Genomic DNA, 26336 nt, shown 5'->3' with positions numbered 1-26336 from the left:
CAAGAGACAAGTGATCAAATTAACCAAGCAACCAAGGAGACTGTTTATAGCAACAACAACAACAAAAGACCAATATTCACAAAATATTCATGGACATATCATTTACAATAGGGAAAAATAGAAAAAAATATTCTCATTGATTGAGGAATAACTGAACAAATTCTATTGCAATATAATGGGATATTCTTGCTTTGTAAGGTATTATGAACATGAAAAATTCATTGACTCATGAAAATACTTTGAAGTGACATAGAATCAAGACTTTATAACCAAAGAACAACAAATGTACATGTATTATGACTACAACAACATGTGAACAACTTCAATAATGAAAGGCAAGATAAAGTTGTTTTTTTTTTAATGATGATAAATGGCAGTACCTCATCTTCACCGAAATTTAAAGGACACAGACCTTCTTTCCCTTAAGATATGATACCCTAATTAGGGTATTTTTGTAGGGAAAGATGTGTTTGCTGACAAATGACTATTGTTTCTAAAATATTTAACTATCTATTTTTTAATTAAGATGGTTTAAGAATTCAATACATTGTCTCACAATGTAATTAAATTCCTATGATTAAGAAATTCAATTATAGTTTGGATAGTTTAAAGATGGCATAGAGGCAACTCAGAAATAATGACTTCCCCTAAATGATATCTTAGATACTTTCTAATTCTAAAGTATTATAATTTTATGAAAAGATAAGCCATACCATACAAACCCTCCTTTTCATCCATATTCTTCAGTTTGCAGTCCCTACAGCACCCTTTGTTGTCCATTATGTACATGACCACAATCAGTTACTAGGACAACTACAACAATGAGTTGATCAGGAGAGGTTGATGCATGTTCTACATTTGAACATTCAAATTTGCTTAAACATAAGTATTATCCCAATAATTACATTTTATTGGTATATTCTCTTCAAAAGAAAAGAGAAGTTCTATGGGGTTGGTTAGAAACTAGAGGCTAGAAGAACTAATAAATGTTAACCTAAATAGGAGCCAGAGGCAGAACCACATGATCTTTTTACATTTCCCTTGTCAAAGGTAGAGAATTAAACAAAATAATGATTCTTTGTAATCATGAACTGTATTAACAAAATCCTAGTAATATTACATGTCAATATGACAGATAAGTTACAAAAATAATATCACTCACTAAAAACATATTTTTTATGTTAGGTTTTCTAACTCCAAATCCAATTTTCCTTCTGCTAAAGGAAGGTTTTATCTGAATGTCAAGACAGAGATATTTCATTTAAGGAAATTTAATCAAATGAACCTAGATCATGCCACCATAAAAATATTACCTATGCCTCTGTCTCCCTTAATAATCTACCTGCCCCAATAGATGCTATATCAGCCTATATTAACACATACTTACATATGAACATGTATGCATACACATACATACACACATACATACATAAATGCAAAATGCATCTGCTGATTGAATACTAAATTTAACAAGTATCTTCATTTAGGTGGGGAAATGAAGCAAATTATGATCAACTTCATGTAGATAAGGAATTTGGGTTTGAGAAGTTATGGGAAATAGCTTCCACATTTACGAGCTGTGTCATTTTGGCTGATATGCAAACATAGGTATTCCAATTCCAAATTTAAAATCCTTTTCCCCATACAAGACAGCTATAAAGGAAATTATTACACAGATGAAATGACTGAGTACCACAATTTAAAACCATAGGAAGACTAAAAGTTGTTTCTGCTATAACAAATAAATATTCATCTCTACTTTGGAGACTAGGGTGGGATGAGAAGGTAGCATCTGTGATTTCACTGGTGTGGAGAACCCTATGGTGTGGAGACCCCTTCACTAGATGCAGATTCAACAACTTGCATCTAAGAGCCAAAAAGAGGAGCCTGGCAACACTGAGAGGTTAAGTTACTTGCCTACGATTGCACATCTTGAATGTATTAGAGGCAGAATGTGAATCCACATCTTCCTAATTCCAATACTTTCCCACTCTTCTCTATTCTACCTCTCTTTTTGCCTCTATATATTTGTTGCTAATAAATAATAGTTCACTTTTATGTAGAATTTAATTTTTCAAAAGACCTCATATATATTATCAAGTCTGATCTTCACAATAATCTTGTATTTTTACTCCCATTTTATAAATAGGCAAACTGCGCCTCAGAGAGGTTAACATAACTGTTCATCACATTTGTGTCTGAGGTATAATTTTTGTACAGGTCTTCTTGATTCCATAGCCAGTCCTCTGTCTACTATGCCTTATTAAACTGTATTTTGTGTGGGTGGGTGTGTATGTGCATGTGTGAAAATGTGTGTATGTGTGAAAATGGAACCCTATTTTGAAAGTTTAAAGAAAAGATAGGCTAATGATTTTGATTTTTTCAAGGTTGACTTATTTGACTAATTTAAGCACAGTTCTGTGTTCTTGAGAAGAATAAATGGTTGTCAGCAAAAATGCCACCAAATAAAGAAGCCCTGGCTGGTTCAGTAACACCTAAAAGGCAAGCCAAATAATGCAAACTCATGGTTCTTTTTTGAAGCTTCAATTTTCTTTAATTGATAAGCCTTATGTAATGTGCCTAGAAACAGTACTTTATAAAATGTCAGTCAAGTTTTTTTTTTAATTGCATCCATTCTGCTTCCAGTGATGAAGGGACAAGGAAAAGGCTTAGAGTGACATAGGAGGGGGAAGGAAAGGAGGGGAGATCATGCCTTTTATAGCTGACTATAAATTCTGTAATATTTAAAACACAGCTGTGTTTTTATCAGCAATGTTACAGAAGCAACATTGTAAAATGAATCTTAAATGATCTGTCAAATCAGGGCCACGAAATGTAAAGTAAGATTGAATGGAACAGCCTTGATGATATGAATTCCAGCTTTAAATTAGTTGAAGCAGTTTAGATTGAGTTGGCTTTAAGCACATTTTTTTTTGCTAACTATGCAATAAAGAAATACAAATGAAATCTGACTAGAATGACAAATTCAAAGAAAACTGATACTATAAGATTTGAGGCTCTAGATACTTTGTAAATTCTTGATTATTTGTGATAACTCAATTAACATACTAGGATGGAGGAAAGGTTTGAAATTTCATCTATCTCTTTAACACCCCTGCACAAAAATACCACTTTTCTCATGGTTGCTTCTTTGATCCACAATTGATGATACATTTTCCTCTTAAACAATGCTTTGCCCTTCTGTGCACTTAACCTAATTTTCATTTGTCTCTGATACATTTTTCTATTTCATGGGTTGTTTTACAGTGGCTTATTTAATCTTTTTTCTTTTCTATGACTTAGCACATTGCTATTCATGAAGAAGGTGTTTAGTAATTGTCTGTGGGATTCGATCTAATTGGTCTTTAAGCAGAAGTTGGATGATCATTGATGGAGTATATCATTGAGGAGATCCTTTTGGGGGTGGAGAGGGGGTGGGTATAGGTTGTGTTTGTCCTTCATTTTTGAAGAGGACCATAGCATCAGGGAATTGCAGGCATGACTTCCAGTTGACTTTGATTTGAGTGAGGGAGGGCTGTGTAAGATCACCAGCCTCATTTTCCCCTTCAGAGCCATCTGGATCCAGTGACCAGATGTTCATCAGGATGACTGGAGATGACCCAGGATACAATGGGAGACCCTCACCTTGTTAGACTAAGACCTTTTCAGGTGCTCACTTAGAGTGAGGTAACTCCCATTCAGGGAATAGGCCTGTTTAAGAAGTGAATCAAGCTATGAACCCTTTATTTAGAAAAAAAGAAATCAAGCTGGGAGGGGAAGACCCTCAGGGTTGATGTTCCAAAGATAATCAGTTACCATTGACATTCACTGTAAACCAGGAAGGCTCCAAACCCAGCCATTAAGTGGAGCTTGGGCAGGGACCTATTGTGGTAAGATCTATGAGCTTCAGAGTGAACAGCATTTAAGGTTTTTGAGAGAAGGAAGGAGGGAAGGAGGGAAGGAAGGGAAGGAAGGAAGGAAGGAAGGGAAAGAAGGGAGGGAGGGAAGGAAGGGAGGGAGGGAAGGAAGGGAGAGAGGGAAGGAAGGGAGGGAAGGAAGGAAGGGAGGGAAGGAAGGAAAGAAAGAAAGAAATCTAGCTGGTAAAGCCTAAGTTAAGTGGGCAGGTTCTGGCCATCAAAATTTACCTTCCTTTGGAGAGGGGAGGAAGAAGGAGAGGATGATCTGAGTTACCCAACTAGCCGGGTCCCCATTCAGTTGAAATTGGTAGTCACTTCCAATTTTCAAATTCTGTGATTTCTTTCAGAGGGTTAAATACTTTCATGTAAATTAGTTATAATATCTTTGTGCAAAATATTTTAAGTGATTTTGCTACAGTTCAGACATATAATTCAATGGTTAAATCAACTCCTCAAAAGAAGCCAGAATAGATCCTTTGGATAGTTCAGGACAAGGCTTATAAGTATATAAAGTTATTTTATCAACTACAATATTAAAACTTTAGGGCTATAAAAAAGTTTCCTCCCAAACTTTAGCTCAAAATTATTTCCCATAACCAAAGGTCACAGAACCTATTATTCTACTATTAGAGAGTCATTCTTTGGTCTTAATTCTAGAACTTTCCCTCTTTTAATTATTTCCTACTTTTCTAGTGTATAGCTTGCTTATACATATCTGTTTGCTTGTGTCTCCCATTCTCTTATGAGCTCCTTTGAGAGCAAGGATTATCTTTTGCTTCCTTTTATATACTCATCACTTAGCATAGTGCCCACAATATAATAGGCACTTAATATATATTTGTTGGTTTACTGACTGGTCTAACCCCCCCCCTTATCAGGAATTTCAAGATATAAGTCCTCTTAGAAATGCATGGCATCCCTAATACCTAGATATTAATAGGTTTGTTGAATCACTTTCCCTGGTAAGGTGAATAACCTGAGATACCAAGAAAGATTAAGGTACATAAAAATAATTAGATAAAAGAAAAATAAGTAAAGGGTTCAGAAATGTAAGATAAGTCTAAACTGACCTGCTTTATACTTTTATTATTGGATAGTTTCATAGGTTCTAACTCTGTCCTTATTTCACATATCTAGACCTATGATTATATAAGTATAGAGAACTCCCTGGAAGAACACTCTTTCAATGCAGAATGGCAATTTCTCTGAAATTTATAGTATTACTGAATTGCCTGGGTCACTAAGAGGTTGTAAAGAACTTGTCCAGATTAATACAGTTCATAAGTATCAGAAACTGGACTTCACCCACTTATTCTGGACTGCAAATGTAGATTATTCTCCACTATTCCATGCTTCCTCTCATTTCATATTTTCTTTCAAAATAAAAATATATTGTTTATATTCCTGTCAATGTAGGTAGGTCAATCCCACTGTAAACTAAAGCTGTTTAACCACACAGGGAATATTGTGTTCAGTTCTGATCACCACATTTTAAGAAAATCATTAACAAAGAGGAATTTGTTCAGATAATGGTATTAGAAGTAGATGAAGGAAATGGAGGCACAAAGCTAAGCAAGAGATCATTTATAACAGGATGGCTATTAAGTAAAATACTGATTAGAGTGCTGGACTTAGAATGAAAAAGTCCTGTATTCAAGTCCTATTTCAGACAATTACTGACAGTGGGCAGATCACTTAACCTTTCTCAACCTGTTTCTTCATTTATAAAATAGAGATAATGATAGTATCTACCTCATGGTATTGTTGACAGGATCAAATGTTACAAAGTAAAAGAACTTTGTAAATCTTAAAATACTAGCTATTATTAGGAGACATGATGATTATAGCTCTTCAAGCCTAGGTAGTTTGTTAAGTTTCTTATAAGACAAAAAGAAGAAATTATTTTTGATCCTAAAGATAACAAGGAGTCACTGAAGCTTGCATATTCTAAGAGTGGCATGGTCAGACCTGTGCTGTATGGAGGAAACATTGGAAAGGACATGGCAGCAAGGAGACTCTTAAGGAGACTACTGAAATCTTCTATGTGTAGGTGATAAGAGTTGTGTATAAATATATGCAAATATAAATATATGTGTATGTATACATATAAAATAATATTTCAGTACTTGTGGCCCCTTTGTTCATAGATAAACCAATTTATCTATTAAAATAATTGCTATTGCCAGCTTTCTGGTATTTATCTCAAATTTCTAGATTGTAGGTTCCTTTCTCAATGCAAAGTGAGCCTTTGTTCATTGACAATCCAGTAGCTAGTATTTAATTGATACATTTCTGCTTGAATAAATTGGATGATTATATATATAGGGCAAAGAGCTTTGCTTTAAGTTATTCATTCCTATGTCCAAAAATTATCCTTTAATAGCTCAGCTTTTCTCCTCCCTACACTATTTCCATCTTTTTTTTTTTACCTCTACTTCCCTCTCCTCAATCCTCAGACTGTCCTTTAACTTCACTTTTGTTGGTTTCTGTCAAAGTAATGTTATGATTTACCCTAACATATTAAGATATAAAGATACAGTTAAAAAAATAAATGAGAGACTTCTGGAAACCAAGATGGTACAGTAAGCAATAAGTTGCTCCCTAGCCTCCCTTATTGACCTTAAAAAACCTAGAGAAATCCCAGGAAAAATCCTGGAACAGAGGATCCAGCAGAAAGATAGGGTGTAAGTCTTTTAGCTTGGGAGGCTAGGGGGATTAATGGGAAAAGTCCTTCTTCCTGTGACTGAAGGGGACTAGTATAGGAGGGAGGTATTATGTCACATCAGTGGCAAGCCCTACCTCAGCAAATCAGCTGGAAATCCTGAGTCCCAGGGTGGTGTGGCAGGCAAGAACCAACAACAGGCACATACCAGCCACGACCAGCAGCTACAGTTCAGCATCAGGTAAGCTACCAGACCCCTATAGCCTCCAGCTACTAGCATGTGAATCCTCAGCACACAAATCCAGTAACAAGGCTCCTAGCCCCCAGCACAAGAAGCATGGGACCATGTCCCCTGTGCCCCAGAAGCTGAGATCAACTTTAAAAGTCAGAGAAAAGGCAAACACCATGAGCAAATATCAACAAAGAAAAACCATGACTGTAGAGAAATATTATGGTGATGGGGAAAATCAAAACACAAATTCAAGAAAGGACAACATTATCAATATACTCACATCCAAGACCTCAAAAGGGAATATGAATTGATCAAGTCTTCTTGAAGGATCTCAAGAAGGATTTTAAAAGTCAAATAAGAGAGGTAGAAGAAAAATTGAATAATTCCTTTAAAAATACAATCCAATTGACAAAATGGGGGCAGGGGAGAAGTACACTGAAGAAAACAACTCTTTAAAAAGTAGAATTGGCCAAATGGAAAAAAGAGATACAAAAGTTAGCTGAAGAAAACTATTCATTAAAAATTAGAATTAGGCAAGTGGAAGCTAATGATTGTGAAACATCAAGAATCAGTCACATAAAACCAAAAGAATGAAAAAATGGAAGAAAATGAAAAGTACTTCATTGAAAAAACAACTGACATGGAAAATAGATTCAGGAGATATAATTTAAGAATTTTTGGTCTTCCTGAAAGCCATGATCAAATAAAGAGCCTGGATGGCATCTTTCAAGAAATCGTTAAAGAAAACTGCCCTGAGGTCCTAGAATCAGAGGGTAAGATAGTCATCAAAAGAATCCACCAATCACCTCCTGAAAGAGATCCCAAATTGAAAATTCCAAGAAATATTGTAGCCAAATTCCAAAATTATCAGGTCAAGGAGGAAATACTGCAAGCAGCCAAAAAGAAACAATTCAAATATTGTGGGACCACAGCCAGAATTACACAGGACTTTGCAGTTTCTACATTAAATGATCAGAGGGCTTGGAATATTATATTCTGTAAGTCAAAGGAGCTTGGATTACAACCAAGGATCAACTATGCAGGAAAACTAAGTATAATCTTTCAGGGGAGGAGAAGGATATTCAATAAAATAGATGACTTCCAGATTTTCCTGATGAAAAAACCAGAGTTCAATGGAAAATTTTATTTTCAATTACAAGACTCAAGAGAGGAATAAAAAGGTAAATAGGGAAGGGAAAAAAATGTTATGCTATAAGGGCAAGTTGCTTACCTCCTTACATGGGAAGATGATACTTGTAGCTCAAGAACTGTATCTTTATTACAACATTTAAAAGGGATATACATAGTGGTATGGGTATAAGTTGACTTTGATGTGCTGATAAAAAAAAACTAATTAAGTGGTAAAAAGGGAATATATTGGGAGAAGAGGAAAGGAGGAGCCAGAAAAGGGAAAATTTTATCACATGAAGAGGTAAAAATATATTAGAGGGAAAGAATGGGGGAGATGAGCATTGTTTGAACCTTAGGCTTTTTGAATTGACTCAAAGAGGAAATGATATACTCAGGTAAAGAAAAGCATAAATGGGGTCAAGGGGAATAGTATATAGAAAAAGACACAGATAGTAATCATAACTGTGAATGTGAATGGGATGAACTCTCCCATGAAATGGAAGCAGATAACATAATGGATTAAAATCCATAATCCTGGAATATGTTGTTTACAAGAAACATATTTGAAACAGAATGATACACATAGAATAAAGGTAAAAGTCTGGAGTATATTATGCTTCAGCTGAAGTTAAAAAAAAGAGGTAGTAATTCTGATCTCAGACAAAGCAAAAACAAAAACAAAAATAGATCTGATTAAAAGATACAAGGAAGTAAACTACATTCTGCTAAAAGGCACCATAGACAATGAAGTAATATTATTACTAAATATTTATGTACAAAGTACTATTGCATCCAAATTTTTGGAGAAGTTAAAGGTGTTACAGGAAGAAATATATAGCAAAATTATACCACTTGAGGACCTCAACCTCCCCTTCTTTGAACTAGATAAATCTAACCACAAAATAAATTAAAAAGAAGTTAAGGAAGTGAATAGAATGTTAGAAAAGTGAGATATGTTAGACTTCTGGAGAAAATTGAATGGGAATAGAAAGGAACATGCCTTTTGTTCAGCAGTACATGGCATCAACACAAAAACTGACCATGTACCAAAGCATAAAAACTTCACAATCCAATAAAGAAATATTAAATGCATCCTTTTCAGATCATGAGGCAATAAAAATTACATGTAATAAAGGGTCATGGAAAGACAGACTAAAAGTTAATTGGAAACTAAATAATTTAATCCTCAAGAATGAATGGGTTCAAACAACAAATCATAGAAATAATCAATAACTTAATACAAGAGAATGACAATAATGAGAAACTTCCAAAACTTATGGGTTTTAGCAAAAGTGGTTGTTAGGGAAGTTTTATATCTCTAAATGCTTACATGAAAAAAATATAGAAAGAGGAGATCAATGAATTTGGCATATAACTAAAAAGACTAGAAAAATAACAAATTAAAGGTCCCAATTAAATACCAAATTAGAAATACTAAAAACCAAGGGAGAGAATAATAAAATTGAAATTAGGAAAATTAATTGAACTAATAAATAAAACTAAGAGATTGTTTCATAAAATAACAATAAAATACATAAGCCTTCAGTGAATTTGATGAAGGTGAAATAAAATACTTAAATAACCCCATATTAGAAAAACAAAAAGAGATTGAATAAGCAATCACTGAGTGCCCTAGGGAAAAAAATCTCCATAGTCTGATGGATTTATAAGTGAATTCTATGAAACATTTAAGAAACAATCAATTCTAGTACTATGTAGAATATTTGGTAAAATAGGCAAAATCCTACCAAATTCATTTTTTGATACAAATATGCTACTGATACCTAAACTGGGAAGAGCCCAAACAACAAAAAATTATGGACCAATTTCCCTAAGAAATATAGATGTAAAAATTTTAAATAAAACATTATGGAAAAGATTACAGCAAATTATCATGAAAATAATACACTCTGACCAGGTAGGATTTATACGAGGAAAACAGGGCTGGTTAAATATTAGGAAAAGTATCAGCAGAACCAATTATATCAACAACAAAACTAACAGAAACCATAGGATTATTTCAATAGATGCAGGAAAAAGCTTTTAACAATATACGACACCCATTCCTATTAAAAATACTTGAGACCATAGGAATAAATGAAGTCTTCCTTAAGATGATAAGTAGCATCTACCTAAAACTATCAGGAAGTATTATATGTAATGGAGATAAGCTAGAAGCATTTCCAATTACATCAGATTGAAACAAGGATGTCCATTATTAAATACTCTTATTCAATATGGTACTAGAAACATTAGTTTAGCAGTAAGAGAAGAAAAAGAAATTGAAGAAACTAGAATAGGCAAAGAAGAAACAAAGCTATCACTCTTTGCAGAATATATAATGATATACTTAGAAAATCATAGAGAATCAAGTAAAAAAAAAAAACTATTTGAAGTAACAAACAACTTTAGCAAATTTGCAGGATATAAAATAAACCCACAAAAATCATTGACATTTCTATATATTTCTAATGAAGTCCAACAGCAAGAAATAGAAAGAGAAATTCCATTTAAAGTTACTGTAGACATTATAAAATAATTGGGAGTCTACCTGCCAAAACAAAGAAAGCAATTATGAACAGTTACAGAACACTTTTCACAAGTACAAAGTCAGATCTAAGTAACTGGAAACACACCAGTTGCTCATGGGTAAGCCAAACATATAACAAAAATGACAATTCTACCTAGTTTAGTTTACTTATTTAGTTCCATACCAAACTACTGAAACATTATTTTATAGAGCTAGAGGAAATAATAACAAAATTTATCTTTGTAAAGCCACGCATGAACAGCTTTCCAGAGGACTGCTGCTGTGAACAGCTTTCAAGATTCTGATTACACAGTACAGTGAACACTCTATTCAGTAACAAATCAGAGCAAAACATTCACAGTAAATCAAGGTACAGCATTCACAATGTTACAACTTATCACACAAAATCAAAATATAGCATTCACAACAACTTATCACAAAAAATGGCCACATAGTTTCCACTACAGTGGTCACAAAGTTTTGAACAAAGAACAATCGTTTAGTAACTCAAGCATTCACAAAATCCTTAATTCAATCACAAAGTACAATAATCAAAGTTTTCCACTCATGGGGCATACCAAGTTACAAATCAACTACTTATTCAGTCATCAATCACTAAGTACAATCATTTAGTCAGTCAATCACCCTTCATTATTCGTTATTCAATCATTAGAAAATACACAGACCCTTGACCTCTACATCACTAGGAAATTTACAATTTCTCAGTCAGTACACAGTATCCAAGTAAAATCTTCTTTCATCTTGACTTGGGATGGTTTCTAAGATTCCCTGGATCCCCTTGCATGGTCCCAGATCCTACCTGGATTCACCAAACTGTCACCTGCATTCAAAGGCAGACAGCTCCCAGGTCCTTATCCACCTCTGTGTGCAGTTCCTGCTCCACATTGGAGCTCACAGTATCCAATCCACCCTAAATCCTTCATAATCTCTGCTCCAGGGAAGTCAAGGCTTAGCAAAGCCACAAATAGGTTCATAAAAAGTACCAGCATCATAGTCATGCTTCCTCAGTCTTCAGGAGCTCCTGCTGGCCCTCAGAGATGCTCAGTAGCTCCTCAGCAACTCTGACTGGCTCTCAGAAATCCTCAATAGTCTCAGCAGTTCTAGCTGGCCCACAGCTCTGACTGCCTCTCAGAAATCCTCAGCAGCTCCAGCTGACCCTCGGACTCATCAGAAGTTTCAGCTGGTTCCCAGAATAAAAAAAAAAAAATCACTTCATCCAGGTTCTCCAAATAAAAATCATTCTCTCCAGCCTGTGGGGGAGCCTTTCCTGTTCAGCTTCCCTGGCTCCCCTTCAGCCTTCCCGCAGCAGCAGCTTCTGCCTCCATGAAGCCTGCTCCAAAAAGATCTAACTCTCCCTCTCTGGGTCTTTCCTTATATACACACAGAATTAGCTTCTTGTTTCAGCCAACCCCTTCCTGTTATGTCAGCAACAGGAGACAGGAGTTCATAACTTCTGTTTCCCCAAAAGAGGCTTCATGAGTTACTAAGTGCTAAATCCCTGCTACCTTTGCCAACACAAAGGGATCTTCAAATTCAAATTACATTACCATTACAATCTTGAAGAACAAAAGCTCCAGAATATCAAGGAAATTAATGAAAAGAAATGCAAAGGAAGGTGGCCTAACCAAAGCACATCTCAAATTGTATTAAAAATCAGCAATCATCAAATTACTTGGTACTAGCTAAGAAAGAGAGTGTTGGATCAGCAGTATAGGTTAAGAACATAAGACACAGTAGGAAATTACTATAGTAATCTGTTGTTTGATAAACTCAAAGACTCCAAGTTATGGGATAAGAACTCACTATTTGACAAAAGCTGCTGGGAAAACTGGAACATCATACAGTAGAAACTAGGCATAGACCAACATCTTACACTGTATATCAAATAAGGTCAAAATGGTTACACAATTTAGATATAAAGGCTGATACTATAAGCAAACTAAGACAGCAAGGAATAGCTTACCTGTCAGATTTATGGAGAATGGAAGAATTTATGACAAAACAAAAGATAGAGAACATTGTAAAATGCAAAAGGTATAATTGTGGTTGTATTAAATTTTGCACAAACAAATCCAATACAACCAAGATTAGGAGGGAAGCAGAAAACTAGGAAAGAATTTTTTTTAAAGCAATTGGGGTTAAGTAACTTGTTCAAGGTTACATGGTCAGTTATTTCTGGGTGTGGTGCTAAGTATCTGAGCCCAGGATTCGATCCCCAGGTCATCCCAACACTGGGGCCGGTACTCTTACTCGCTGTGCTACCTGGCTGCCGCAAGGAAAGAATTTTTACAAACAGTGACTCTAATAAAGATCTCATTTTTCAAATATATGGAGAAATGAGTAAAAATTTAAGAATACAAGTCATTCCCTGGTTGAGAAATGGTCAAAGGATATAAATGGGCATTTTTCAGATGAAGAAATTTAAGCTACCTGTAGTCATATGGGGGAAAAAATGCTCTAAATCACTACTGATCAGAGAAATGCAAATCAAAACAACTCTGAAGTACCACATCCCAACTATCAGATTGGCTAATATGACAAAACAGGAAAATTATAAATGCTGGAGAAGATGTGGGAAAATTGGAACACTAATGCATTTGTTGCTGGAGTTGTCATTCAATCATTCTGGAAAACAATTTGGAACTATGCCCAAAGGACTATATAACTGTGCATACCCTTCAACCCACCAATACCACTTTTAGGTCTGTATCCCAGAGAGATCATACAAATGGGAAAAGGACACATGTGTACAAAAACATTTATTGCAGCTCTTTTTGTGTTGGCAAAGAATCAGAAATTAAGGGGATACCCATCAATTGGGGAATGGCATAATAAGTTGTGGTATATGGATGTAATGAAATACTGTTGTGCTATAAGAAATGATGAGCAGGAAGTCTTCAGAAAAAAAAAAAACCTGGAAAGACTTATATGAACTGATGCTGAATAGAGTGAGAAGAACCAGGAGAACATTGTACATAGTAAAAGTCACATGTTCCAATGACTAACTTTCATAGACTTGGCCTTTCTTAGCAGTGCAAGGATCTAAGACAACTCTATGATAAAAAATACTGCCCACATTCCAGAAAAAGAACTATGGAGTCTGAGTGCAGATCAAAGCATATTATTTGCTTTCTTTCTCTCTTTTTTTTTTTTGTTTCTTCTTTCCCATGGTTTCTCCCATTGGTTCTAGCTTTTCTTTACAACATGACTAATGTGAAAATGGGTTTAATATGAATGTATATGTAGTACCTGTAAAAAATTGCTTGCCACCTTGGGGGTGGGAGGAGAGGGGAAAATTTGGAATTCAAAATCTTATGGAAGTGAATGTTGAAAACCAAAAAAAAATCAAACAAAAATATTGTATTGGAATCATTCTAACTTGTTTTTACATCTGCCACTTACTACTTGTATGCTCTTAAGGAAATCACTTAAACACCTTGATCCTTAATTTCCTCATGTATGAAATGAGTGTGTTGAACTAGAGGGCCTTGGAAACCCCTTCCTAATCTAACTAAACCCATGATCCTATGTGCATATATGCAGTCTTCAATTAATTGAATAGATGCATTTCCAGGCAAAGTGTATTTAAAGCAAATTTTTATGAGGTGGATCCTAAATTCCTGTTGACTTTTATCAGAAAAAAAATTATCCCTTTTTCAGAACTGAAAAAAAAATTAGTTCTTTCTTAACACAGGAGACTTACATAAAAATCTTCCAGTAGTTTTATAAGGCCAAAAAGATTAGGATAGAATGTCCAGAGATTCTGATTATAGCCTGTTTACCTTCCATGCTAACTAATGTTCTCTATTTTAATACTATTATCATCAAGTATCAAATTATAATACATAAAATGTAGGGTATTTAATCTAATGAATGGCTAGAACACAGATGATAATAATGTAAATTTCTATAGGGCTTCAATATATAAATACTTATAAAGTTTTTTTTTCTCAACAACTCAGTGAAGTAGGGTATGTGAGGGTTATTTATCCTACTTTATAAATGAGGAAATTGAGTCTCAGCTTTGCTTTAAATATGAATCAGAGTCAAGATTAGGACTCTAATTGGAAAATTATAACATGAAAAATTATATCTATGACTTTAATTCAACAAAGTCTTCATCAGTTTCTTCAGTGTGATAAGCATCTCCCTAGATTTAGCATCATAGAACATCTCCCTTCATACAGAGAAATAGAAGACAATGTATTTTTTTTCAAATCCTTTATTAACTTCTGGTTTACATCATTCATTTCCACCAGATTTGGAGTTACAATTTTCCCCCATTTTTCCCCTACCCACAGCCCCCAAATAGTGGTCCCACAGGATATCCCCTCCTCCAATCTGCGTTCTCCCATATCTTCTCCCATACCCCCTTCGACTTTTCTAGTAGGGCATGGTGTATCTCTATGCCCCAATACCTATATATCTTATTTCCCAATTACATGTAAAATGGTATTAATAATAGTATTTATAAATTTTTAAACATTTTATTTTAAAACTTTGAATTCCAGATTCATTCCCTTCCTCCCTTGTCACCCACCCTTACTGGGAAGATAAGCAATTCAGTATAGGTTATATATGTGTAGCTATGCAAAACATTACCATAGTAGATATATTGTAAAAGACTGACTATATTTCCCTCCCTCCTGTCCCACTTCCCACTTGTTCTATTCTCTACTTTGATCCTGTCCCTTTTCAAAACTGGGAGCTTCCAACTTCCCTCCCCTCCAGCCTGCCCTCCCTTCCATCATCCTCCCTCTCATCCCCTTCCCCTCTACTCTCTGGTAGAGTGAGATACCCTATTTAGTGTGTATGTCATTCCCTCCCTGAGCCAAATTCAATGAGAATTAGGTGTTGACTTTTTGCCTTCCTGTTCTTCCCTTCCATTGTAACCATTTTCCCTTGCCTCTTCTATATGAGTTAGTTTACCCCATTCTGTCTCTCCCCATATTCCTCTCTCACCTCTTAATTTCACCTTTTAAGTATCATCCATTCCTATTAAATTGGTCCTGTGCCCTCTATCTATGTAAAATTGTAAACATATATAAACACATTCACATATGTATTCATATGCCCATATACCCTCCTATATAGACATATATGTGTGTGTGTGTGTGTGTGTGTGTGTGTGTGTATATATATATATATATTCCCTTCAACTATTTTCATACTGAGAAAAAGTTTCATCAGTTACAATTATTGTTTTTCCATGTAGGAATGTAAATAGTCCAACTTTGATAAATTCCTTATGATTTCTTTTCCCTGTTTACCTTCTCAAGCTTCTCTTGCTTCTTGTATCTGAATGTCAAATTTTCTATTCAACTCTGGCATTTTCAGCAAGAATACTTGAAATTCCTCTATTCCACTGAATGACCATATTTTCCCCTGGAACATGACACTCAGTTTTGCTGGGTAGATGATTCTTGGTTTTAATCCCAGCTCCTTTGCCCTCTGGAATATCATATTCTAAGCCCGTCAATCCCTCAGTGTAGAAGCTGCCAGATCCTGTGTTATCTTGATTGTGTTTCCACAATATTCAAATTGTTTCTTCCTGGCTGCTTGTAATATTCTCTCCTTAATCTTTGAATTTTGGAATCTGGCTATAATATTCCTAGGAGTTTTCTATTTGGGATCTTTTTTAGGAGGTGATCAGTAGATTTTTTCTACCTCTATTTTGCCCTCTGGCTCTAAAACATCAGGACAGTTTTCCTTGAGAATTTCTTGGAGGATTATTTCTAGGTTTTCTTTGATCATGGTTTTCAGATAATCCAATAATTTTAAAATTATCTCTCCTGGATCTATTTTCCAGGTCAGTGGTTTTTCCAATAAGATATTTCACATTGCCTTCTATTCTTTCATTTGTTTGGATCTGTTTAACAGCATCTTGATTTCTCATAAAGTCATTAGCTTCCATTTGCTCCAATCTAATTCTGAAGGAATGATTCCCTTCAGTGAGCTTTTGAGGTTCTTTTTCCATCTGGCAAATTTGGCTTTTTAAGGCATTCTTCTCCTCATTGCCTTTTTGATCCTCTTTTGCCATTCGAGTTAGCCTATTTTTTAAGGTGTTATTTTCCTCAGGCTTTTGACTGTTGTTTCATAATTTTCTTGCATCGTTCTCATTTCTCTTCCCAATTTTTCCTCCACTTCTCTTATTTGCTTCTCAAGGTCCTTTATGGCCTGTAACCAGCTCGTGTTTTTCTTTGAAGGTTTTGGTGCAGGAGTTCTGACTTCACTGTCTTCCTCCTGTTCCATGCTTTGATCCTTTTTGTTGCCAAAATAGGAGTGTAAAGTTGGGTCATTCTGTTTATTTTGCTTCCTTTGCCTGCTCATGTCGCCACTCAGTCTCTTGACCCCTGGGCTTTTTGCCACAGTAGGACTCTGCCACCAGACAGGGGAGCTTCGTACCAAACACTGGGTTTCTTTTAGCTGCTGAAGATATTAGTTGGGTGCTCTCTCTGAAGCCTCTACACTCTCTGGCAAGCTGCTTGCACACACCAGGACCTCCACCCTAGACTGCAATCCAGATCCAAGCAGGTTAAAGCAAGAGTGATTACCCCTCAGACTGGTTGCTTGGTTCCCCTTCTGCAGGGTAGGAACTGAATCTGCCAAGTGGGGGCAGTTGCAAGGCTGCGGCTCCTCAGCAGCTTCTCAACCCTGGGGGAAGAGGCTGACACACTCCCAACTACTGGATCCCAAAGTCCACACTGCACTGAACTCTCACTTTGTCCTTAGCATCTATGTGTTGATAATTCTGGAAACCACCACAGCTGCTGGTGATCTGGAGTCCCTCCAGCCAGTGGTTGGTCAGGTCCACCCTGGGGCTAAAACCTCAGGTCCCCACCTGGCTGGGCTCTGCTCCCAGAGCACTGCACTGGCCCATTCCTCCCAGCCTTCCAGGCTGTCCTCAGCAGGAGGTTAACTTCTCTGTGTCATTTTGTGGGTTCTGTGGCTCCAAGGTTTTTCAGAGTCCCCTTTTACATGAATTGAGGGAGGTGGAAGCCGGAGCCCCACAGAAGTCCTGTTTCTGTTCTGCCATCTTGACTCTGCCCCCCAATGTCTGTAATTTTTTAACTATATTGTGCCTCTCTGTGTGCATGAATGAGAAACTATATAAAGTGAGTCGCACTCACAGAAATCCTATTTTCTGCAGTTAGAATTAGTGTCTTGTATAGTTAAAAACATTTTACTTATGCAATTTTTTGTTTTATCTATTTTATTCATGATAAATCCAATAAAATCCAATCAATTTATCTATCCAGAGGCAGCTGATTGTGCAGTGTATAGTACACTGAATTTGGAGTCAGGAGGACCCAATTTCAAATCTGACCTTAGACACTTATAACCTGTGTGACTATGCACTTCTCTCCCCATATGATCATATGGAATTCATCTGAATCTTAAAGACATTGCCTATAGTTTCTTAGGGGAAAGGAAATATTCCACCATCCCCACCCTCTACAAAACTATGAATGAGAATAGTTTCACTGTGAACCAGAGAATTATAATGAAAATTAGGAAAGATGCTGAAAACTGTACAAGGGGAAAAGGTTTTGTTAATTTTCAAAGACAGAAACAAATGCTTTGATTCCCAGCAAGATTGTAGGATGATTAGGATGTAAATGATACATTCGAGTATTAAAAAAACTAAAAGTAGTCATCACTAGTCCATCAATATTTTTTTCAAGAAAAAGTAATGACAGATTAAACTCATTTCATTTTTGTAACAGGGTCACTACAGCTCAGTGCTCTAGACATAACTATTAGGATCATATTAGATAAAATATTGCATGTTTGATTGTGGACAAATTAGGAAGATATGAATGGAATGACCATTACAATTGGTTGAATGATGAGACCTAAAGATCAATAGCTGTCAATCTGGAAGGAGGTCTTTGATGGTGTATTTGGGGGAGCTTTTCTTTGGCCTTTGCTGCCTAACATTTTTCTCAGTGTCTTCAATGAAGACATGGAGGACTGCTTTCTCCAAAGAATTCTTCTTATTCACACTGAAGATTTTCACTTTCAAAAATGATTTCTATTAGTATTCCCTTAAGCTCTTTCTAGCATAAAATAGAAATTTTGTCTTATGAAATGAAGACATATATACATTTTTTTCTGCAATACAGGTATATAGAAAATTCAAGGATAACAGTATAATGAGTATGGTTTCAACCCATATGTATTTGTGTATTTATTATAGGAGCATTGGATCAAGGCAACAAGAACAGTGGGTAGAGCACTGGGCAAAGCGTCAGGGAAACCTGATTCTAAATGTAATCTCAAACACAAACTAGCAATGTGGCCCTGGGCAAGTCACTTAATCTCGGTTTGCCTCATTTTCTCAACTGTAAAATGGGGATAATAACAGCACCTACCTCACAACAGAACAGTTGTGAGGTACAAATAACTAAAGTACTTTGCTGAGTACAGAACTTGGCACACAGCAGGTACTATATAAATGCTCACATTTTTCTCTTTCCTTCATTGATTTAGGGCTAGAAGAGATTTCTAAATAGTACATAGTGTAACTCTCTCATTTTGTAGATGAAGAAACAGAGGTTCAGCTACATTAAGCAACTTGTCCGACCAAGGTTATGAAGGTATTAAGCTTCGGATGTTAAATTTGAACCCAGGTCTTCTGACTTAAGGGTTACGTTTGTCTTCACTGTACAATAGTATTATCCACTCTGTGGATTATATAAAGAAATATTTCAAAGCCAGTGCGGTTTCTCACTCTTGTTCAGTCCATTCTACTTCTCTCTGGCATTTATTGTCATGTACATAAAATGGAAAAGCATTTCAGTACAAAGTCTGAATAGTACCAAAGTGAGTAGCAAAGTTCCTTCTACCCATAGAATCAAAATATGCTTTTAAATCACTTTCCCCCTCCTCCTCAAAATGTGAAAGAAGAATCATCAACTCCTTTCTGGAGTTATTTGTCTTCTAATCTGAAATTGATTAAAGTGCCTTTTTAGGATCAAAGATTCATGTCAGACATCCCAGTAATTAGGTACCACTCTGTTGCACTTGTTTTTTCTATAGAGAACAGAATAAACGACCATGAAGTGTAGAATCTAAATTCTACTGTGTAAATAAGGATTTTTAATGTAAATTTATCCTTTAGATTGATCCCTTACATAAAAATACTTTTAGTGCTATCACAACTTATTTCATTTTCTTTTTAACAATAGACTGAACAGAGAGCAATTTATTTTAAAATTTTCATAGCAATGAGTACCATATGCATTATATATATATGTATGTATATATTCCCCTTTTTTAGGTATAGTACTAAATTGTTATATCGGTAAGATTACCTTTATAATATTACATAATATTTTATGTGAAAAGTAGTGGAGAGAGTCTCAATAAATTATTTTTGTTTTTAGCCTAGCATCATCATAAATATACCTCATTTTGCTAAAATACTGTACAAGGTAATGAAGTGTTTCCTTTCATAAAAACACAATGGTGATTGCAGATATGAGGAAAATGTCTCCTGCCTACTGTCAACAAATGTCATTTTCCTTCTCTCTGTCTCTGTCTCTCTGTCACTGTCTCTCTGTCTCTGTCTTTCTGTCTCTCTGTCTCTGTCTTTCTTTCTCTCTGTCTGTCTGTCTCTTGACTTCACTGCCTTTTTTCCTCCTTCCCACCCCATTCTCATGCTTAGAGCTAAGGCACTCCAAGGTATACATTTTCTTCCCTTCCTTTTCTAGGTACTATAGCATGTTTGGTTTGAGGAAAGGGACAGAATTCACCCTTAGCACAGGCAGTATGAACCCCTGAGCTTTCCTGACTGCTTCGTCAGTCCCTGAGTATCATGAACCTGGAAGACATGATATAGTCCTTATTTAAATGGAGTTTGCCAATATCATGTCCAGTATTAAACAACATTGTCATATTAAATGTGAAGGGATGTTAATATCCATAAAATCCCAAACACCATTAAAGGTGATTGTTAAAGGTGATCTCACCACAGTACCTAATATTAACTTAATGATAATAATAATAATAAAGTCCATTGCCATTATGATGGTGAGTCACTTCATGAAGTGTAATCTGAAGGAAAAAAATGGAAGCATTTACAAATGCTTATTAGATTCCAGTGGAGGAAGCCAAGCATAACTATTACAGTTCTGTGGCTGTAACACATAATAATAGTGTAATAATATAATATATAACAATAATAACAATAAAAGATTAGTTTAATTAATTTTCTTAATTTATATATTATTTACTTATTGTTTTTGTTGATTTGTGATTGTATGGGTATAGAGAATTCCTATAACTCACTGTACCAGTGTCAATACACACAACTGTTCAGTAATTAAAATTTAGAAAGTTCCTTAGGGCACTGAATTTTTTAGGTACTTGAGCAGGATCATGCCACCAGTGTGCTTTGAAGATAGGACTTAAGTTCCTGTCTTCCTGACACTAACATCAGCTAAGTTTCAACAGCTCCTTATACACTTCATCTCATTTAAGACTTACAAAACCTCGGTGAAGTTGATATCACACATATTATTAGCTCCATTTTGGGGAAGAGAAACTTGATGCTTGGAAAGGGTAAGACTTGCCTGGGCTTTAAATGTCTTAAGTATCAAAGGAAGAATTTGAATTCAGGTTCTTTGTTCCATGTCTGGTATGTTAGCCATTACAGGAGGTTTTCTCTCTAACTCATGAAATCAGTGGAAAGAGTCGAGTAAGAGAAAAACTCAATTGAATTTCCGCCCCCCCCCCCCAATTTTCTTGGTTTGGTGATCCTGGAAAAAATTAATTAAACTCTTAAGCCTCAGTTTCCTTACCTGAAACCTGAACGTAATCATAATTAAAAACAATACTATCGTGACTACTGCCATCTTCACAGGGTTATTTTGAGGATTATAGAAGATCGAAAATGTTTCTTTGTAAGCTTTTAAGCTAAAATTCAAATCAAGTATCAGCTCTTAAAGTATTTGCTTCAGCCATATGAATATCTTTTTATTTGGACATGTGCTTCTTCAAAGTACTGTTGATGCCAATCAATAATAGCATCATTACTTTATATAAGGAAGCAATAAAATGAGCTATGAAACATTTCAAAAATATCAATAAGTAAAACTAGTAAGGTGAAAGTAAAAGCTCCTGAACATCTGGGGAACTTCTTATTCCTCGTTATTGGAAGTCTTCAGGCAGATACTAGATGACCACTTTTCATGGATATTGAAAGAAGAGATTCCTATTTAGGTATGGCTTGGACTACCCTAAAGCTGAGAGTCCTTAATTTCATGATTTAGTGGTACCTAAAGACCACTCCCTGCCTCTCCAGAGAAAATACATGTACAAGTGCTTCCTACAGATGGTAATTCATAAAACTCCCCACTCCCAACCCTGTTCTTTTAAGACCTTGGAGTTGTAAAGTGTTTAGTGTATCATAGAGTCCTTTAAAGTCTAGTGAAATCTATGAACAACACTTCAGAATGTTTTGAAATGCATAAAATAAAACATTTTAACAGGAAAACTACATTGTAATGAATTACATATTTATATAACTGTACATAGATACAGGATGTAATTATGTATATATGTATTGTGTAATTATATAACCATGTATATAGAACATCTAATTGTATACAGTCATCTCTTCCATATCATGAGGGTTAGGGTCAGAGGGCATTGGAGATATAGAAAATTCACCTGAAAGTTTTTGTCTGTCCCTTTGTATCAGAGAAGGTCTGATTTTTTTTATTTCTTTTATGGGTGTTTACAGTACCTTACTGTAAAATTTGGGCTAAGTACCTGGTCATAGGCTCCATGTCATCTGCTGCCCTTTGGTGTTATCTGTGGATTCCACAAAACTCCCAAAACATCCCCATTTAATTTCTTATGCTGACCCATGATATATGTAAACTGCAATGGGGAAGGTTGTGATGTTGAAGAGATAACTGTATATATATATATATATATATATATATATATACATATATATATATATATACACATATATATATGCATAAATATATCTGTGTGTATAGAAATTTAGCTATATATGTATGTATGTTTATTATTATATTTCACATATGTATATTTATACAAATACATATAAATTAATGGGCCTTAGGTTAAGAAATCCTGCTTTAAAACAAATAATAGGCATCTGGTATTTTTATTGCCTTCAGTGATGGGGTCTCCATAACTAAGCATAGTGGAAAGAATGACTAGGAAAGACATTCTCAGGTGTTCTCAGAGAAAGTGAAAAAAAATGACTGTACTCATATCCTAGTTTATAACTGCATCTGAGAACTTGGATCTCAGCTTTCCCTGTTTATCACCAACAAAGTTCTATCTTTCTCTAATCTCAGAAAATAACAGGACCTACAAAGATCTTTGGACCATATGATTTAGAGCTGAAAGGTTACTTACACACCATCTAGTCTGACACTCTCATTTTACACGTGCAGAAACTGAGACACTGAGAGGTTACCAAATTGTTCAGAGGTTACCAAATTGTTCAAAGGTTACTAAGCCAGAAAGTTGCAAAGCCATTCCCAGAATTTCAACAACTACACAGAAGAGCTTGTGAAATTGTAACTTGCAAATAATAAGGTGCTTAGCACAGTACCTCACACACATACATATATATTCCCTTCCCTTCCCCTTCCATGTTCCATATTTCAAACCTGTAGCACCATTTCAATTTAAATGAATTTGGCAGTGCTCATTTTCCCATTCTTTGTTTTTCTCTGCACTATAAGTTACTGTGGTTAAAGAATATTTCAACCTGTGACCAATATTATCTATAAGCCTCTCTTTACTTGGATAGTTTGATTTTCAGGTATAGACATGGTCTTTCTGGGACTTTCATCTTTTCTAGCCTTTCTAGAACTTTTCTAGTTGTGAACCCAGTGGCATAAACTTCTAGAGCCCTGGATCATTTCCACAGAACAATGAGACTTTTCTTCCCTGCTTATTTTTTTCCTAATAGCATTATTATGAACTATTCAGTTCTGTTCAGTCCAACTTCTTTTAAAATCTAGATTTCAGGGTCAAATATGTTTCTTTTTTTCCTTTGGAAGAATTAATTTACTATTAAGATGCATGTTTAACCAAGTTTTCCTTCTTAGTATTCCATCCGTCTTCTACTTAGAGCTTTTATTAAAAAAAAAAAAAAAACTTTTTTTTTCAGGGCAGGGGGGCGGGTAAGATGGAATCAGGCAACAACTTTTTTGAAACTTTCCAAATCAGACATGTCAACAATAATCTGGGACAAATAAGGTAATATCCAAATTACTTGTGTGTTTTAAGAAGGAGCAATATTTCCCACTGACACAAACACTTCAACATAATCTTCTGAAGCAATAAATGAAGCAAAGATATTTTCTTTTTTTTTTTTAAAGCATTTGGGGTTGTTATTTAACACTGCCAGTTATTTCTGGGTGTGGTGCTAAGTATCTGAGCCCAGATTTGATCCCCAGGTCATCCCGACAATGGAGCCACTGCTCTTACTCTATGAGCCACCTGGCTGCCCCTAAGCAATTGGGGTTAAGTAACTTGCTCAAGGTTACACGGCCTGTTGTTTCTGGGTGGGTAATAAGTGTCTGAGCCTGGTTTCCATCCACATGTCATCCCGACACTGGAGCCGGTGCTCTTACTCGTGAAGCAAAGATATTTTCATGTCTTAATGCTCAATAGAAGAATTTCAAACACTATGAGCTTTTTAAATTCCTTGAGTCCTAATTAATCCAAATATTTTTTTTTTCTTTCTGATGATCAGCTGAAGGTGCTTGTGGTGGAACTTTGAGAGGGACAAGTGGTGCCATATTTAGCCCTCATTTCCCTTCGGAGTATGACAACAATGCTGACTGCACATGGACCATTCTTGCTGAGCCTGGAGATACCATTGCTTTGGTCTTTACTGACTTCCAACTAGAAGAAGGTTATGATTTCTTAGAGATCAGTGGGACAGAAGCACCATCAATATGGTGAGTACAGGAAGGATTATGAACATAGAATTGAAATGTAATCACTGATAAACTAGTTCCCTAGGATTCTACAATGCATTTTATTAATTTCCTTATAATTCATTTATCAGCCATGATTGATGAAAAGAAACAGTGAATGGATTGTATTGACTTCAGAGGCCCTATGCAGGTATTGTGCTTGTTTGTGAGACTTAAAAAGGAATCTCAAAAATCTCTGTGATGTGTTAACTTCCTGACATTTGTCAATCCATTGCCCCATCCACATTCCCTGTCAGTCTGAAAGCAATAGGGAAGAGAGTGGTTATGTGCCATTTGGAGATTAAATGAGGTAGGGGGGAAAAGATAGAAAGGAACAAGTGGGAACTGACATCTCTGGAATTGGTTTCTCTGATTTTATTCCCTTGAGTTTGTGCGGTCCATGAAACAGAGATATATGTATGTATAGAGATTACCTATTGAATTTAAAGATGATGCCACAAGTGATTGTGCTATCTGGGCGGAGAGTGATTGAAAAAAGGTTATGTCAAAACTAATCAAACTGACAGTCTAAAATGATAAGTATAAGCCTCCGCCAAGAGTCATTTTTAAAGGATCAAGAATAAAACCAAATGTGTGATCCTAGTTCTTAGCAAATAACCTATGTTAACACCACTGAACCAAATGTCAGTTATCTTGAATTTATGCTTAGAAAGGAAAATGGTATTGGATTTACTGTGATCTTGTTCAGTTTGGACAGTGGTTTGTGTATTGAGGGAAATTTCCCATCAATGTTGTATAATATGACTTGAAACTATGGTTCTCAACAATATAATGTAGGCATCAATCTATAATTTTTAAATTTACATAACTGACTAGTTGGTAAGTCAGAGACCTTAGGAAGGCAATCAATAGCTCTTGAGTGGGTAAGTTGGGTGTCAGAATTAAAGACCAGATAAAGAGTAAAAATGAAAACATTGTTTATTCTCAGTAGCTAAGTGTGGTATGATTTTAATGGAGGGGCAGTTGAGTATGTGTATAATTGAAAAATTTTATAAATGAGTCATTCAAGCAAAAGCATAAATATTTGATTTATGCAGATAATTGAGGTGCTATTATCACAAGGATATCAGTTGTCAATCCTTTAATAATTTTGTTTTTGCTTAGCAAATCCTGAGTCCTGTACATTTTATTTTGTCATGCTAACAGAGGTAAGCAGAATGTTGCATTCATGCATCTATAATCAAAGGATAAGATAGATCCAGTGATTGTGCATAGGACCAGCCTTTGTAGTACTTACTGAAAGGTCCAGAAATCATGGTGTTAGAAGAGATCTTAAAGACTATCTACAAATCCAAAGTTTTTGGAGTTTCTCTATGATGATATGATGTAAATGTGGGGATGCTATTATTGTCATCATATGTTAGGAGATCAATGAAATCTAGTTGAATTGTTTTGAAGTATTTACTGAAACACATCTGATGTTACTGGCCAAATAGTTCATCTTCTCTTCTTTCTGTTCCATTTTTCCTTTTCAAAACTGGAGAAATGTCATCTTTGTTATAATGATTTATATTTTATACTTTATTCACTTTGGAGACAATTTATAATACTTTATTATGTAAGTTTCTTAATTTACCCCATCAAGTATTTGTGATATTTGGATGTTAAAATTTACATAAAATTGTTTCTTTGCCTTTTTTCTTTTTCTCTTACTTATCCTAAAGAGGAAAAAATAGTATAATAGAAAGTTCAGTGATGTTCAGAGATCTGAGTTCTCATTTAATTCTAGCTGTGCTATTAATTATCTATAATAAGTTGAATAAGGTTATTTTGCCTTTCTGAGCCTCAGTTTCTTCAACTATAAAATGAAAAGACTGAATTAGAAAACTCCTAAGGTTTCTCC

General features: G+C 35.3%; 1 protein-coding gene across 1 annotated transcript in view; it reads left to right on the top strand.

Annotated features, from left to right (window-relative positions):
• CSMD1 (CUB and Sushi multiple domains 1) overlaps positions 1 to 26336 on the top strand; it is a 2654573-nt gene that overhangs the window by 1203707 nt on the left and 1424530 nt on the right. Inside the window, exon 5 of the mRNA XM_069065406.1 lies at positions 24247 to 24454. Coding sequence (XP_068921507.1) covers positions 24247 to 24454 — 208 coding nt within the window. The remainder of the gene's footprint in view (positions 1 to 24246; positions 24455 to 26336) is intronic.

This window comes from Petaurus breviceps, unplaced genomic scaffold (genome assembly GCF_028583685.1).
Source record: "Petaurus breviceps papuanus isolate PSGF00001 unplaced genomic scaffold, PetGlider_PUasm1.0 90686, whole genome shotgun sequence".
NCBI classification, from domain to species: Eukaryota; Metazoa; Chordata; class Mammalia; order Diprotodontia; family Petauridae; genus Petaurus; species Petaurus breviceps.
Note: the sequence above shows the minus strand (reverse complement) of the source record. Positions and strands in the feature narration are given on the sequence as shown.